Source organism: Oncorhynchus mykiss, chromosome 22 (genome assembly GCF_013265735.2).
Source record: "Oncorhynchus mykiss isolate Arlee chromosome 22, USDA_OmykA_1.1, whole genome shotgun sequence".
NCBI lineage: Eukaryota > Metazoa > Chordata > Actinopteri > Salmoniformes > Salmonidae > Oncorhynchus > Oncorhynchus mykiss.
In genome coordinates, this window is record NC_048586.1 from 22,068,905 (window position 1) to 22,085,446 (window position 16,542).

At 41.6% G+C, this 16,542-nt stretch overlaps 2 protein-coding genes across 6 annotated transcripts in view; both read left to right on the forward strand.

The window, feature by feature from the left end:
- The window catches only part of esyt3 (extended synaptotagmin-like protein 3), a 40,867-nt gene extending 33,533 nt beyond the window's left edge, over window positions 1-7,334 (forward strand). For 3 of the 5 annotated variants that reach the window (XM_036958959.1, XM_021579281.2, XM_021579283.2), the window contains 2 exons: window positions 240-289; window positions 4,640-7,334. In XM_036958959.1, the coding sequence (XP_036814854.1) occupies window positions 240-289; window positions 4,640-4,682 (93 nt within the window). In that variant the 3' untranslated portion in view covers window positions 4,683-7,334. Of the gene's footprint in view, window positions 1-239; window positions 290-3,778; window positions 4,356-4,639 lie in introns of those variants that run through there. The other 2 variants (XM_021579282.2, XM_021579284.2) reach the window with 1 other exon arrangement.
- Window positions 7,335-7,472: 138 nt separating this feature from the next.
- LOC118943635 lies at window positions 7,473-10,925 on the forward strand. Its single transcript, XM_036959584.1, has one exon. The coding sequence runs from the start codon at window positions 7,950-7,952 to the stop codon at window positions 10,923-10,925; it is 2,976 nt and encodes a 991-aa protein (XP_036815479.1). The 5' UTR covers window positions 7,473-7,949.
- Window positions 10,926-16,542: the final 5,617 nt, after the last annotated feature.

The following is a 16,542-nucleotide window of genomic DNA, read 5'->3' on the forward strand; positions in this document are numbered from 1 at the left end:
GATTATGCTGAACCAGTGTTTGCCACTTGGCTATAAATTTAAAAAATCATAACAACAGGAAGCAGCAACCGTATCATATTCAATTTGTTTTAGGAATATACATTGTACTGTTAACATTTTCCGACAGGATTCTTCAAAAGGTTTTTAAATTGTTTTAAAATTGCAATATCTTGTGTTTTATAAATCTAGGCAAATCTTGTTGAGTGTATTAACAGATCTGCTGTTCATTTTGTCCACAGGTACTAATAGATCTTTCTCAGATGGACCTGGTAAAAGGTTTCACAGAATGGTAAGCAAGGAACTTCATCTTCTTTTCTATAATTGGAGCAGTCTCCATTTCCTCCTTCTCTATTCATCTAATGGTGTGGTCAGCATTTTCTGTACTATAAAGGGACTGATCCCTTAGCTCTGCAATTGAGTGCTTCTTCTCTTCTAAAGGAGGCAGTGTAGCACCTGGAGTCTTGAGGTATATCCAGTAACCTGATAGGTCAGCATTCATGACAATGTCATACTTTTTCTAAAACTGTGATTGAATGAATGTGTGTGGGCTGTTGATATTGCCTTCTGGGAACGCTATAATGTCCAAAAGTTATGGGCAGAGTTAGAAAGTTGGCTGGCAGAAGGATTACAATGTAAATGTACTTTTAATCCATCTGTCTGCATATTTCAAGACATGGCATATAAGTAAGATATCCTCATGGTTTGGACAATACTTTTCTCGTCAATCTTCTTGGAAAAATGTATAATTAACTGTAAATCAACCAATCCTCCATTGTTAACACAATAGAAAGGTCAACTGCGACAGAGAGAAACGAAATTGTGCAGTTGTAGGCCATGTGGCGGTGAGTGATGGTAGGTGGGTCTGGGCAGGGTTGATGTTGTGGATGTGTGTGCGTCTGTATGCTGTTCAATCAATGAAATGTAAGAAGGGCTTTATAAATACATCAGCTGATGTCACAAAGTGCTGTACAGAAACCCAGCCTAAAACCCCAAACAGCATGCAATGCTGTTGCTTGTATATGTATGTTTTGTATTGTTAAGAAGAAAAAAAAAAAGTAAAATATGCTGGCTAAAGAATTCAGAACATAGTCGGTAAAGGTAAATATGCACAATTACCACTCTGTCTCTCTTGCTTGTGGTTCTGGGAATAACAGCCCATAAAAATTCAGTTCATCATAAAAGATGACTCATAACCACAGGACCTATACACAGTCTTTGCTGATGTTTATTGTCAACATTTCTGTTGACTGTCTTGATGGCTACTAACCGAAACATTGACAATCAATGTGCAGAGATAAATTGTGTGTATGGGAGTCATCTCATGGCCAAAAGTTTTGAGAATGACACAAACATTAATTTACACAAAGTTTGCTGCTTCAGTGTCTTTAGATATTTTTGTCAGATGTTACTATGTAATAGTAACTAAAGTATAATTACAAGCATTTTATAAGTGTCAAAGGCTTTTATTGACAATTACATGAAGTTGATGCAAAGAGTCAATATTTGCAGTGTTGACCCTCAATATTCAATATTTTTTATTCAATATTGCAGTGTTGACCCTTCAAGACCTCTGCAATCCGCCCTGGCATGCTGTCAATTAACTTCTGGGCCACATCCTGACTGATAGCAGCCCATTCTTGCATAATCAATGCTTGGAGTTTGTCAGAATTTGTGGGGTTTTGTTTGTCCAGCCGCCTCTTGAGGATTGACCAATGGGATTAAGGTCTGGGGAGTTTCCTGGCCAAGGACCCAAAATATTGATGTTTTGTTCCCCGAGGCACTTAGTTATCACTTTTGCCTTATGGCAAGGTGCTCCATCATGCTGGAAAATGCATTGTTTGTCACCAAACTGTTCCTGCATGGTTGGGAGAAATTGCTCTCGGAGGATGTGCTGGTACCATTCTTTATTCATGGCTATTCAAATTGTGAGTGAGCTCACTCCCTTGGCTGAGAAACAACCCAACCCATGAATGGTCTCAGAATGCTTTTACTGTTGACATGACACATGACTGATGGTAGCGCTCACGTTCTTTTCTCCGGACAAGCTTTTTTCCGGATGCCCCAAACAATCGGAAAGGTGATTCATCAGAGAATATGACTTTACCCCAGTCCTCAGCAGTCCAATCCCTGTACCTTTTGCAGAATATCAGTCTCCCTGATGTTTTTCCTGGAGAGAAGTTCTTGGCTGCCCTTCTTGACAACAGGCCATCCTCCAAAAGTCTTTGCCTCACTATGCGTGCAGATGCACTCACACCTGCCTGCTGCCATTCCTGAGCAAGCTCTGTACTGGTGGTGCCCCTATCCCGCAGTTGAATCAACTTCAGGAGACGGTCCTGGCGCTTGCTGGACTTTCTTGGGCGCCCTGAAGCCTTCTTCACAACAATTGAATCGCTCTCCTTGAAGTTCTTGATGATCCGGTAAATGGTTGTTTTAGGTGCAATCTTACTAGCAGCAATATCCTTGCCTGTGAAGCCCTTTTTTGTGTTTCCTTGCAGGTAACCATGGTTGACAGAGGAATAACAATGATTCCAACTACCACCCTCCTTTTGAATCTTCCATTCTGTTATTCGAACTCAATCAGCATGACAGAGTGATCTCCAGCCTTGTCCTCGTCAACACTCACACCTGTGTTAACGAGAGAATCACTGACATGATGTCAGCTGGTCCTTTTGTGACAGGGCTGAAATGCAGTGGAAATGTTTTTTTGGAAATCAGTTCATTTGCATGGCAAAGAGGGACTTTGCAATTAATTGCAATTCATCTGATCACTCTTCATAATATTCTGGAGTATATGCAAATTGCTATCATACAAACTGAGGCAGCAGACTTTGTGAAAATTAATATTTGTGTCATTCTCAACTTTTGGCCAAGACTGTATACATACTCCTACTAGTTGTACTAAGCTACCTCTTCTCTGAGATCTCCCTCTTTATCATTAGTGTGTCCTCTGTCCCTGCAATTGAACCTTCTGTAACTAGTTCTGGTGTCAATCACTATCAACAGATCTAAAAACAAATGTTAATCATTTTCAGAAACTGTTGTCGCTGTCTGATGAAAACCTCGTCGCCAAAACAGAAACTTTCCAGGAAATTATTTATTTTCCCATTTCGAACATACAATTATGGAACTTCAGAAGATATTTTCAATAAATGTTCTTGGTCCTAGAGTACATTGAGGGGAGTTAGTGCATTCAGTAAATTTATTTTAAAAAGCATGTTAGATATACACTGAGTATACCAAATATTTGTAACACCTTCCTAATATTGAGTTGCACCCCGCCCCGTTTGCCAATTCGTTGGGGCATGGACTCTACAATGTGTTGAAAGCTTTCCACAGGGATGCTGGCCCATGTTGACTTCAATGCTTCCCACAGTTGGCTGGATGTCGGGCCATTCTTGATACACATAGGAAACTGTTGATCGTGGGAAAAACCCAGCATCGTTGTTGCAGTTCTTGACACAAACCGGTGTACCTAGCAACTACTAAGATACCTCATTCAAAGGCACTTAAATATTTTGTCTTGCCCATTCACCCTCTGAATGGCACACATACACAATCCATGTCTCATGGCTTAAATATCATTCTTTAAACTGTTTCCTACCCTTCATCTACTCTGATTGAAGTGGATTTAACAAGTGACATCCATAAAGAATCATCGACTGACCAGGTGAATCCAGGTGAAAGCTATGTCATGGAAAGAGCAGGCACACTAAATCACACTAAATCTAAATATATGGGCCTTTGTGATCTGAAATTTTCCCATTACATTCTCCAACAGGTATGAACTCACTCTGCCCAGACTGAAGAAAATCGCCTAGAGGGAAGACATTTACTCGTCAGCCACATCAATGGGTGCTGCGTGTGTGTAGTTCTCAATAAAAAGATAACTGCAGTGGATATAGCCACTTTGAATATATATATATATATATATATATATATACTGTAAGGAAACAAAACCAGTGTCTACAGTAGCAACTTCTATGCTCATTCTTCTCAGGGTCTGAATTGTGCTGTGATTCACACCAAAGTTCAAAGGCACAATTAATTTGCTATTAAAATAGTTATTTTACTTATTAGAAGTCAAAATGCCCAACCTGCACATACTATGTTTTAATTTAAATACGATACGGGTGCTCTTTATATAAATGTAGATGTTAATGTTACTTTTTTAAGACAGGCTTGGGGTTTAAATCTTCTTTGTTTAAACATTTAAAAAAATCCCGAACCAAAGCAATATAATCAACTTTTCTAGTGCCTTGTGAAAGTATTCACTATACCTTTTCCCAGTTTCACGTTTGCTTTAAATTAATATAATTTCCAAATAAAAAAACAAAGCTGTCTTGATTGCATTGGTATTGAGTTTGAGTTCATTTTTACAGGGACGTTTTTTTACAGGGACATTAATCAACGTTTCAGTAAAAGTACCAGTTTTTTAGCCAGCCGGCTAATTTTCAACCACAGTTCCTGGGCAGGTTATTAAAAACAATTACAATGACAATACAGACAAATAATGAGCGGTGAACACATGCAGAGCAACATATGAATGGATGGAGCCCATCTGTGTGCAATAACAGTGAGTATGTTAACATGCACGCTAATAATTTGATTATGATTATGGCTATAATCTGACTCAACACAGGCAAGGAAGGCTCCAAGATCCTGCTGCTTCCTCAGTGCGCTGACATCCTTTTTCCTCCCTGGGCACATGTTCTCCTTCCTCCCTGTGACCTGAGTGATGCCAATGCAGCTGCTAAGGGTACAAGTAGCTCACCACGCATCAACACAGGCAAGGAAGGATCCAAGATGCTGCTGCTCCCTCCCTGAGCACGTACCTTCTTTCTCCCTGTGTGACCTGAGTGAAGCTTAATGCATCTACTCGGGTTGCAAGTACAGTAGCTCATCAAACATCAACGCAGGGAAAGTCCTCCTTCCTCCCAGGGTGAGCGTCCTCCTTCCTCCAATGTTTGGTATTTTATTAGGATCCCAATTAGCTGTTGCAAAAGCAAACAATGACATAATATAGAACATTAATAGACAAGAACAGCTCATGGACTCAAGGACTCCATCAATAAAAAAACAACACGTCTACATTTCAATACACACACAAAATATCTAGGCCAAATAGGGGAGAGGCGTTGTGCCGTGATGTGTTGCTTTATCTGTTTCTTGAAACCAGGTTTGCTGTTTATTTGAACAATATGATATGGAAGGGAGTTCCATACAGTAATGTCTCTATATAATACTGAACGCGTTTCTTGAATTTGTTCTGGATTTGGGGACTGTGAAAAGACTCCTGGTGGCATGTCTGGTGGGGTAAGTGTGCAGGGGTCTGAATACTTTCCGAATGAACTGTAGAGTGAAGTCGGTAGGTAAAGGATATTAGTCTTTATTTTTTCAAGTATTCTTATTTTGCTTGTTTCTAGTGGGGTCTTGTTGCTATCTTGTAGCTACGTTGCCAGCTAATAACCAGTCCCTTTAACAGCACAGACCCTCATGATTTTTGCAATTATTTATTATTTTGTCAATTACTGACAATGGATTGTATTCATGTAGCACTTTCCATTAGGTCTCAAATCACTTTTATCGTATTTTGGAGTTGCCGACTCACATGACCCAACACTAATCCTTTACAGCTAGCACTCAACAGTTTTTAACAATAACATAATACATTTCCCAGTACTATAATGAGGATTTGAATTGTACACAGTACTTTATGTATTGTCACTTTGAACCCTGGGTCATATTCATTAGGCACCCAATGGAAGAAAATGGATTGAAACGAGGAGGGACTACCTCCAATATGAACTGCTTGTTTTTGTTTTCTGTTCAAAAAACGCTTGTTAATGTTTCGATACGTTGTGTGCTAATATGATCCTGATGTGTTCACTCATTTCTGACTACCGACGTATCTTATCCGTGTGTGTGCTCAAGCATGTGTGCGTCTTTGTGCGAGTGTTTACCTGTTTTGGACTTGGCTGTCTGAAGAACTAGATGGGTTGTTCCATTTCATTTCAGCAAGCCATGACACCCACCATCTCAGACTGCTCTGAAGTTGTTTCTGTAGTAGGAAAAAGATAGGATTAGCATTCCTGCAGCATTATTTTTTTTGTCATTTGATCTTTAAGAAATCAAACAAGTTGATTGCACACAAATTGGCCATTTTACTTCATAGGATTCATATAATATTCAATATAGTGTATTTTGTATCTTACATCAGTTTTTTCGAACAATGAGTAAGACATGGAATCCAAAGGAATGGTCAAAAGCCACCTTACGGACCATCCCACGCCAATCCCAACCCAGCAAGTATACAGTATCCGGTCTCTATTTCTGAAAAGTAGTATGGAGCTGCGGCTCGGAGTATTGTTTCTTGATTGTATGTTATGTACTGTATTTTCAGTGAATATAGTGATGTTTTTTTTCCCCTGTTCAGAGAAATTAGTAATTGAGGTTAGGTTTATGTTCCGTCTGACATCCTGATATTACCATGTTCTGACCACCTAGATGGTGCTGTTGCTGCAAAAACGATTTCAGAACAATGTGAGATGGTGGGTGTAAAAATAATTTATTTTGCTTTTTGAGGTGGAACGACCCTATAGCTATGTAAAGGATGAGAGGCTAGTCTGGTTATGGCGGCCCCACATGTTTAAATAAGCACCGGCCCCTGTTGTTGCCCTTGACACACACACACACAACAATAGTTCTACCCTAGAGATTCTCCAAAGGGTAATTGGCGTCCTCAGCAGAACCGAAATGAAACGCATCAATGTCAGCCCAGCGTCCTCCAGAAACCCGGCTGACTGCACCATCAAATAGAAATGATGGATTTTGTCTCTGCCGGGTGAAGTCACAAAGAAAATGAGGTTACAAAGGGAGAGCCTACAGTCTCAATGTCTTTTTGTGTCGTTTGGGACTGTGTGGTGTGATGTTACTGTATGTGTACAGAGAGAAGGGAGGTTTTTAGAGAAATGACCATTGATGAAATGAGGCCTATTTGTTTACACTCAGGAGAGTGGAGGGGCAATTTGTCAAAGTAGCAATCATACCAGCATCAATGAAAGTGCTACCTCAATACAAGCTCAATCAAAACAACTTTATGGGGGAGCTGTGTTTCTAAAATAAATAGCTGACAGCATTACGCATCAACAACAATAATATGTTCTTGTTTGTGGCAGTTTACGATTTCAGAACATGTTTTTGCTTCACACTCTTTTAGTGTCTCCCTTGGTGGCCTCGGGTTAAAAAAAGTATAGACATTTTTTTTATCATGATTATGTGCATAGGTCTCAATCAAGATATGACTAATGCCTAATAAACACAGTTAACCCACTGTGCATGAAAGGTGCTGTTTGTCATTCTACCATTCCTGTATCATACCAGAAGATTGTGTCACTGTACAATGTAATACACCACAGTAAACACTTCTGTAGACAGAGGTCAATCAATGTTTGAGAGACGTGAAATCAAAATCAACCACAGGAGTGCGCTCAAGATTCACGAACCTCACAACAGCCTCCAGCACATCTCAGGTATCCCAGTCATTATTTACTAACCACTTTAATGTGTCAATTATGATCTCCTGTGGACAAAATCAGAGATGGCAAATTAATTGAAAAGACATGCGTCTGTGGACCTGCTTCTTTTGTAATTACACTTGCACTCCTCACCCTCAGAAACGCCCAGTTTGCCCTCCAATGCAGATGGGAGTGGAGCTCTTTCAATTTTGTTATGTTCTGTTAATTACTGATGTCCCCTTTAAGGATGGAGCACCCTTGGTCATGCGCAGTATTGTTCTATGTTATTCTGATACTAACTAGTTTGAGTAAATGTGAAGCTCCAGTTCAATTGCTTGTATTCCGAGTCTTTCTTATTACATAAATAAGTACTAAGTGTTAAGACACTACAATGGCGACGAGGATGATTACCTGCAGTGTGCATCACGAATACAGATGGAGTTCGTAGGAAGAGAGGAAGATTTTGACCCTGTAGCACAACAGCTAGCAAGCAGTGAAGACGAGGGGAGAGCTAATGAGAACGAGGCGGCAGATCAAAGACCCGTGGAGCCGGAGGTAAAGAGAATGGCTAGCATCGGGAAAATAGATGTGTTTGATGACACGCAAGAAAACTGGGCAACTTACATTGAACGACTGGAACAGTACTTCATTGCAAACGACATAGCTGATAACAAAAGAGTACCAGCGTTGTTGAGTTTAATTGGCCCAAAAACATACAGTTTGCTAAGAGATCTGACTGCCCCTCTGAAGCCCTCAAATAAAACATTCACAGAGATTGTGGAGATATTGCAAAATCACCTATCACCTAAACCACTCCTCATCGCGGAACGTTTTCGTTTCCACAAGAGAGATCAGAATGAGGGGGAGGGTGTTAGTACATATGTAGCAGTGTTGAAGAAACTGTCTGAACATTGCCAGTTGGGAGAGAACCTAAATGACACATTAAGGGATAGATTTGTGTGTGGACTGAAACATGAACACATTCAAAAACGTTTGCTCACAGAATCAGAGCTCACGTTTGCAAAGGCTGTTGAAATTGCTGTGGCTATGGAAATCGCGACTAAAGATGCATTTGAGTTGCAAAGTAAAAGAAGTACTGACCTGTCACAAATTTCCCTGCACAAGTTTTCACGCAGTCGACAGCGCCCCCGTGTGGCCGAAAAATGCAACAGGTGTGACAGAGATGGTCACAAAGCAGAGGACTGCCGTTTCAAAGACGAAATTTGTCACAAATGCAGTAGAAGAGGGCACATTCAAAGAGCATGCAAAGCAAAATTCAGTCACATCAGTAAAACTGAGAAAATTAAAGGGTTGGTGAATACACTAGCAGAGAACAGTGGCAGTGATTCAGATGAACGATTAATTGGTACAATGGCGTTAAACACAGTGACTTCTCCCAGCAGTAGCATAATATGGGTGACACCAGATATCAAAGGCAAACCCCTCAAAATGGAGCTGGACACAGGATCTGCAGTGTCTATAATTTCCACTACTGTCTACAATGAGCACTTTAAGGCTATCAAGCTGAAGAACACAAATGTGTTGCTGAAGACATACTCAGGAGAGAGATTGAGCCCAATGGGGGCGTTGCAGGTCAGAGTGCATTATGGGGGGCAAACACAGCAGTTACAGCTGTATGTGGTGCCTGGAACTGGCCCCCCATTATTTGGCAGGGAATGGCTTTCAAAAATAAAGCTGAATTGGTGTGACTTGAAAATGCTCCACACGTTCCAGTCCAAAGAGAAAGGCACAGACCAAACACTGGAACACTTGCGGAAGAAATACAACACAGTTTTCAGTGATCAGATGGGAACAGTAAAAGGCTTCACAGCAAAACTTGTACTAAGAGATGACGCAACCCCGAAATTCTGCAAAGCCAGATCTGTTCCATACTCCCTGAGACCAAAGGTGGAAGCGGAAATCGATCGCTTGCAGGATACAGGGATCCTGACGAAAGTGGACAGAAGCGAATGGGCCACACCCATAGTTCCTATTGTGAAGAAAGACGGGTCTGTTAGAATGTGTGGGGACTTCGAGGTAACTGTGAATTCAATGTTGCATGTGGACCAATACCCCCTACCACGTCTGGATGACATCTTTGCTGCACTAGCTGGTGGGAAACACTTCAGTAAAATCGATCTGAAACAGGCTTACCTGCAGCTACCGGTTGAAGAGAGTTCCAAACAGTACCTGACAATAAACACACACAAAGGTCTATACAGGTATAACCGCCTGGTTTTTGGCATTGCATCAGCCCCAGCCATTTGGCAACGAACTATTGACCAGATTTTGCAAGGAATCCCAGGAACCCAGTGTATCCTGGATGACATGATCATAACAGGACGCACCGACAAAGAGCACCTGGCTAACCTGGAAGAGGTCCTGAAAAGACTGAAAGAGTATGGTCTACAGGCAAACTTAAAGAAGTGTGAGTTCTTCAAAGACAAGATTGTCTTCTGTGGACATGAGATTGACTGCAATGGATTGCACAAAACACAGGACAAAATCGAGGCAGTGGTACAGGCACCACGACCACAAAATATCACAGAAGTAAGATCTTTCACGGGACTGATCAATTACTACAGAAGATTCCTCCCAAACCTTTCAGCAGTACTCCAGCCTCTAAATCAGCTCCTGGAAAAGAATAGGACATGGCGGTGGACAGAACAGTGTGAAAATGCATTTCTGGAGGCAAAACGGCTCATAACATCTGAACAGGTCCTGATGCATTACGACCCTGAAATGCCAGTGAAGTTGGCTTGTGATGCGTCCCCTTATGGATTAGGGGCAGTCCTTTCACACACACTGAAAGATGGGTCAGAGAGGCCAGTTGCATTTGCGTCACGAACATTGAATGATGCAGAGAAAAACTACTCACAAATCGACAAAGAAGCACTGGCACTAGTGTGGGGCGTCAAGAAATTCCACGCATACCTATATGGCAAGCGTTTCACACTGGTTACAGATCACCAGCCGTTGCTTTCCATTTTCAGTCCAAAGAAAGGCATTCCGGCAATGACAGCAGCCAGGTTACAGCGATATGCCCTGTTCCTTGCCAGTCATATGTATGACATTGAGTTTAAGCCGTCATCCCTCCACACGAATGCAGATGGATTATCCAGACTGCCGTGTACAAGAGAAAGACAAAGGAGGGTGGATGCAGTGGACATGTTCCATACCGCTCAGCTCAAGGCCCTACCAGTCACAAGCACAGTTATCAAACAGGAGACAAGGAAAGATGTGAAGGGTTTGGAAACCCTTCACATGCCTGCTCCTGTCCCAGTCCACCCATGGGAATGGCCCGCAGAGCCATGGCAGAGAATTCATGTGGACTACGCTGGTCCTTTTGAAAAGCACATATATTTTTCTTCTTCGCCACCTTATAAAGAGGGCTTAAAAGAGAGATTCTAAAAAAGCAATTTAACTCAGTTGGGGCTTTGAAAAACGAATTTCAAGCCTTGAAAATCATGCACTTACTGTGGGAATTTAATTATGGAATGTCTTCTTCTCCCCATGACACTCTGCCCTACTTACTCCACTGTGGCTCCCCGAGCAGGCGCATGGCTGATAAGCCTTGTCTTACTTACTTCACCCAAGGTGAATTTGTTTCATAATGAATGTGATTTCAGACAAAGGAGGCTCAATTCTTTACTCTTCTTTGCTTTCTTTTTTTCACCTTCTCTCTTTAATGCTCAAACTGCCATGAATTTCATCAGCGACATCCCGCCTTGTGCAGTCACTGACTTTTCTGAAAAGACAGAAATGTCCACTCGCCTACAGTATCTTGATTTTGGCGAGTCGATGAATCCATTGCCAAGCTGAATAGGACCTACTGTGCCGTCTTTAATACCCTGTTGAGCAAAGATGCACCAGTTGCCCATCTGAAGAGCTTCACTATAGTCCTTTCCCTATCAAAGTTTTGCTAGGCTGTCCCTGACAACCCACACAACCTTTTTTTATGGTTGCTTTATAATTTGTTTTTGTAGTTTTCCCAAGTATTCTACTTCAATCCAACACAACATAACATATTACAAAGTAATTAGTCACAGGAAGCCTAACAAAAGGCTTAGGTGTGGTGTTTTGTGTGTGCGTGTGTGCGTGTGTGTCGTTCCCCGACTGGTGGTTCGACAACAATCAATAACTGATTATCTTTGGGATTTAGGACAGATACAGGAGTTTGAATGCTGTGTGAATAACAAAAATTTAGATTTTTCCGGACAAACCCTTACATGCAATAAAATAATCACAAGCAGCCGGCCTATATGATATGCTCCTACCGTGAGATAGGGAAAGGAAGTCATGCGTTGAAAGCAAGGAACTTGCCACCCGGGGGGAGAGATAAATAGGCTACCTGTTTACAGTTAGATTCTGCCTGGTATTAAAGGGATGATTAATCTTAAAATTGAAAGTTTGTTAGTTCTGTGGCCTGGGATGATCTAGTGGTCTAAGCCACTGCATCCAGAACACATAAATCGCAGCATGGGTTAGAATCCAGCACACTTCTAATTCAGCACATTAGCTTTCGTCTTTCTCTATTTTATACAATAAACAAAATAAATACAAAGAGGAGTGGGACTGCCGCACTCCTACATTTTTTTTGGTCAGTTTTGATACTTTAAAAGTGGTCTGAAGTCCAAACTCTGTCCATGTAATCTGTTTTGTGCATCCGGCTATAGTAGGTGTACAGTGCATTCAGAAAGTATTCACAGAAAAACTTTTTCCACATTTTGTTGTTACAAGGGGGGATTAAAATGGATTTTATTGTCTTTTTGATGGATTGTACAATATTTGCACATTATTAATTAATTAAACTCTGTCAAGTTGGTTTGTTGATCATAGTAACACAGACATTTTCAAGTCTTGTCATAGATTCTCCAGATTACTTTAGTCAAAACTGTAACTAGGCCACTGTGCAAGTTTATGAAAGGGAGTGAGAACCAAGAGCCTCCTAGGTTTTGTATTGAAGTCAATGTACCAAGGGGAGTACGGACGCTAGCTACCATGGTGCAATCCTACAGAGTGCTGTTGAGGCTACTGTAGACATTCATAGCAAAACAGTTTGTTTTAATCAACAATTTGGTGACGTGAATATATTTAGTATAGTTTAATCTAAAAATAATAACTTTTTAAATGTTTCACAATTTTTATTTTTATAATTCACTGAGTATGGTCCCTCCCCTTCCTCCTCTTAGGAGCCTCCACTGAACTTCACCATGCTCAAAGGGGTGTTCAATGTCCTTTTTTGCGAGGCATTGGTACAGAGATGAAGTAGTCATTTAAAAAATAATGTTAAACACTATTATTGTACACAGAATGAGTCCATGCAACTTATTATATTACTTGTTAAGCATATTTTTACTCCTGAACTTATTTAGGCTTGCCATAACACAGGGGTTGGATACACAGGAGGTTGGTGGGACCTTAATTTGAGGAGGACAGGCTCGTGGTAATGGCTGGAGCAGAATAGGTGGAATGGTATCAAATGCATCAAATACAAGGTTTGATGCCATTCCATTTCCTCCGTTCCAGCCATTATTATGTTCAATGCTCACCTCAGCAGACTCCACTGGTGGAACACTTATTGACTCAAGACATGTAGGCGTTTCATTTTCTATTAAGTTGTAAACATTTCTAAAAACACAATTTCACTTTGACATTATTCCCCCAATAACACACAATCTTAATTTAATCCATTTTAAATTCAGCCTGTAACCACAAAATGTGGAAAAGTAAAGGGGTATGAATACTTTCTGAAGGCATTGCTCCAGACAAACTTTAGGTTGGGGTGAACTAATGCCCATATTTTTTTTTGACTACTTCATGCCCCTTTGAAGTTGCTACAAATGTGTGGTAGTAACGTGATAAGAATTATCCACACAAATATATAAATCCCAGTTAAATTGCGCTACATAAATGTAATCCGTTATTGTCCTCCCTCTCCCCCTCTTTCAATAGAGTGCTGCCTCATCTGATTTGAGGGCATCAATGACATGGTGTTCAGAGACATGCTGGTGGATATCACACACATGACGAGCAGCGAGGGAGAGGTGGTGGAGCTCCTAGATATCCTTTCCAACTCCAAGGCCTGCGGCCCGGTGGAGAAATGGCTCCTGGAGCTAGGAGAGGGGCAATTATCAGTTACCTGCTTAAGGTACAATTCCAGTACTAAGTGCAACTCCATTGGCCTTCTAACAACATATCTACGATCAGTGTCTAAGGGCAGTGTTATCTGCTTAAAAACAAGATTTAGCTTGATTGGAAATATGACCCTGGACCAGTACACTCTTAAAAAAAGGTGCTTCATCGAAAATTCTGTCCGCAGACTCCATCTAGCCCAGCTAATTGTCTAAATAGCCCATGTAACAGTGTATTGTGGGTGAAAGTTGATGACACTGTACATTATCTCACAAAATACCCTCTTCCAAAAGGGTTCTTCGGCTGTCCCCATAGGTTGCAAAAGGGTTTAACCTGGAACCAAAAGGGTTCTCCTATGGGGACAGCCAAATAACTGTTTTGAAACCCTTTTTTCTAAGAGGGTATATTGCAAGATAATGTACAGTTACATCAACATCACCCACAACACACTGTACCACTTTAAAATGTGCAGTTTTGTCACACTGCCACAGATGTCTCAAGTTTTGAGGGAGCATGCAATTGGCATGCTGACTACAGGATTGTCCAGCAGAGCTCTTGCCAGAGAATTGAATGTTTGCTAAGGCCACTTAACATACCTTAAGGGAACATTTCGGCATTTCGTGTATGATCAGTGAGAAAGTCCATATTGCAAATGTACGGTCCCTTACCGGACGTCCGAAATCGTTTGTAAAATTTGCGGTCGGCGTCGGGCCGTGCGGTAGGGCCGGACCTACCGGGAAGTCGTCGAATGAACTTTGTCAGACGTTCGGTTTCCGTTTAAAAAAAAAAACAAGTTTCGGACCGTTTTTTCCGCCGTCCCGGACACTCCCACCAGATGGCATACGGAATCATATGGCAATTTGGCAAAACATCACGAATCGCGACGGGGCCTTATCTCAAAAACTGAAAATATTTCGAAGCCGAAACTTGGCGAGCGTAGGGTTGGCGTAACGGGCAGTTGGCCCCGAACGGGATGGCGTCTAGGCCTCGACGGTTTTTGAGCTACGGCCATTTTTCTGGGATTAAAGGCTTAAAATGGAAGTAGAGAAATTATTTTTCCACTTCGGGTCAAAGCCATTTATCTATCGTCATTTAAGAGAAACGGAACAATGACAAATTGGTGATGGTCACAAATAGGCGTTTTTTTTTTCAACGGTTACAGATCCAGTTGCAGGGTGTTCATACGAATCTTTTTAAAGTGTGCTGCGGAGCTCTGCGACATTTCTGTGATTTTCTATGATTTTCTGAAATAACACAATAACCGACCATTAGAATAGTAGGCCCAAAATGAAGCCTGCCCCACAATGTCATTTGCTTTTGAGTGACAGTGAGAGAACCGTTAGGGTGAGAAGAAAAATTCCACCACATGAATGTTCCTAAGGTCCTCCCGATCTCAACAAGCCTAACCTTGACCGTGTGGCATTAACCCTTCACAGTAAAACAGTGTTTTTTGATCTCACAGATTACAGTGTCATCTCTCCCCATAGGAATACATTGCCTGCACCCCTAATTTCAACCTGAGGCCTATGTGGGTTATGAATGCCGTATGAACCTGTCTTCGGTACCAGTCCATCAGGCCACTATGAGGTCTACCTGTGTCGATTCTAAGCTTCCTGGACCAACCGGAAGTGGTTAAAATGCCCCTAAAAGTGTTTACCCATACACTGCATGCAGTTTGATATAGACATAGTGCATTCAACCCTGTGTAGATCAGTCAATTCTTAACGTAAGGACTTAAAACTCAGGATTCTGTAACAGCATACCCCAATGAGGATATGTGTTGATTTATAACTTCCTGTGCCAACCGGAAGTGCCATAATTGGTGTCTCAGGGGCTGTTTCGAAGGGTTAAAAAATTCAGATCTGTCCAAAACGTCATATATGTGATTAGGCAACCCCCATGAACTGTAAATCAGTCATTTTTCCCAAAAAAAATCAAAGGAAAAAAAAATTGCACTAAAACACAACTTGGATGGAGGGACGTATTGGGGTGCGTAGAGACAGACAGTGGCTGCAATAGTTAGCTTTGTTGGAGCTAAAAAAGAACGGTCGGACCTAGAGTTCCGAAACTTTAGAAACCTGTTCTAGACCTCCGGGCCATGGTGCGTGGCGAGTTACGTGGCTCTAGACGGTTCTCGGACCGAGAAACAGCCTCGTACATTTGCAATAACTTCAATTCATTTTTGCATCACGAAAATGACGACGTTTAGAAAAGTCTCAGAGACGCAAGGCTAGGTGCAGTGAAACCGGCTCGGCCCATAGAGACGGACCCCAAAGTTTCTGTCCGATAGCTTGTTCAAGGACCCCGTAGCAAGGCATGGAAATAAGTGGATTTTCAGCACCAATTAGGGTTTTTCTCGGACACCAAATGACCTATCGAGCCGAAACTCGGGATTCGGGGTCGCCTCACATAGGACTTCACATAATGTCCGAACTGGACCCGCAGCTAGAACGTAACTATGTGTTTTACCTTTTTATTATGTTTTCAACTAGAGGCGCTGTGAATTATGGGACGGCTCTGACATATATGATAGTTGGCATCTAAATGAGTAGGAAAAAGTGGGTTTGGTGTCATAATGACATCTAATTGACTGATGGACACTGACTTGCTAGTTGACTTTTGTACATTTGCAATATGTTTAAACAGAGAGGGACCATCACCAAAATGGCATTCTGAAATCAACACAAAAAATGGCATCACCATAGTCTCCAGACTGTGCTGAGTTCAACGAGCTATCCCGCTTGACCGTAGCTCGCTCGGTCTAGGCGCAGCAACCATTAGAATAGTAGGCCCAAAATGAAGCCTGCCCCACAACGTCATTTGATTTTGGGTGACAGTGAGAGAACCGTTAGGGTGAGAAGAAAAATTCCACCATAGGAATGTTCCTAAGGTC

Coding starts and splice junctions, on each gene's coding strand:
- LOC118943635 (XM_036959584.1), top strand. CDS start 7,950: ATGGAGTTCGTAGGAAGAGAGGAAGATTTTGACCCTGTAGCACAACAG.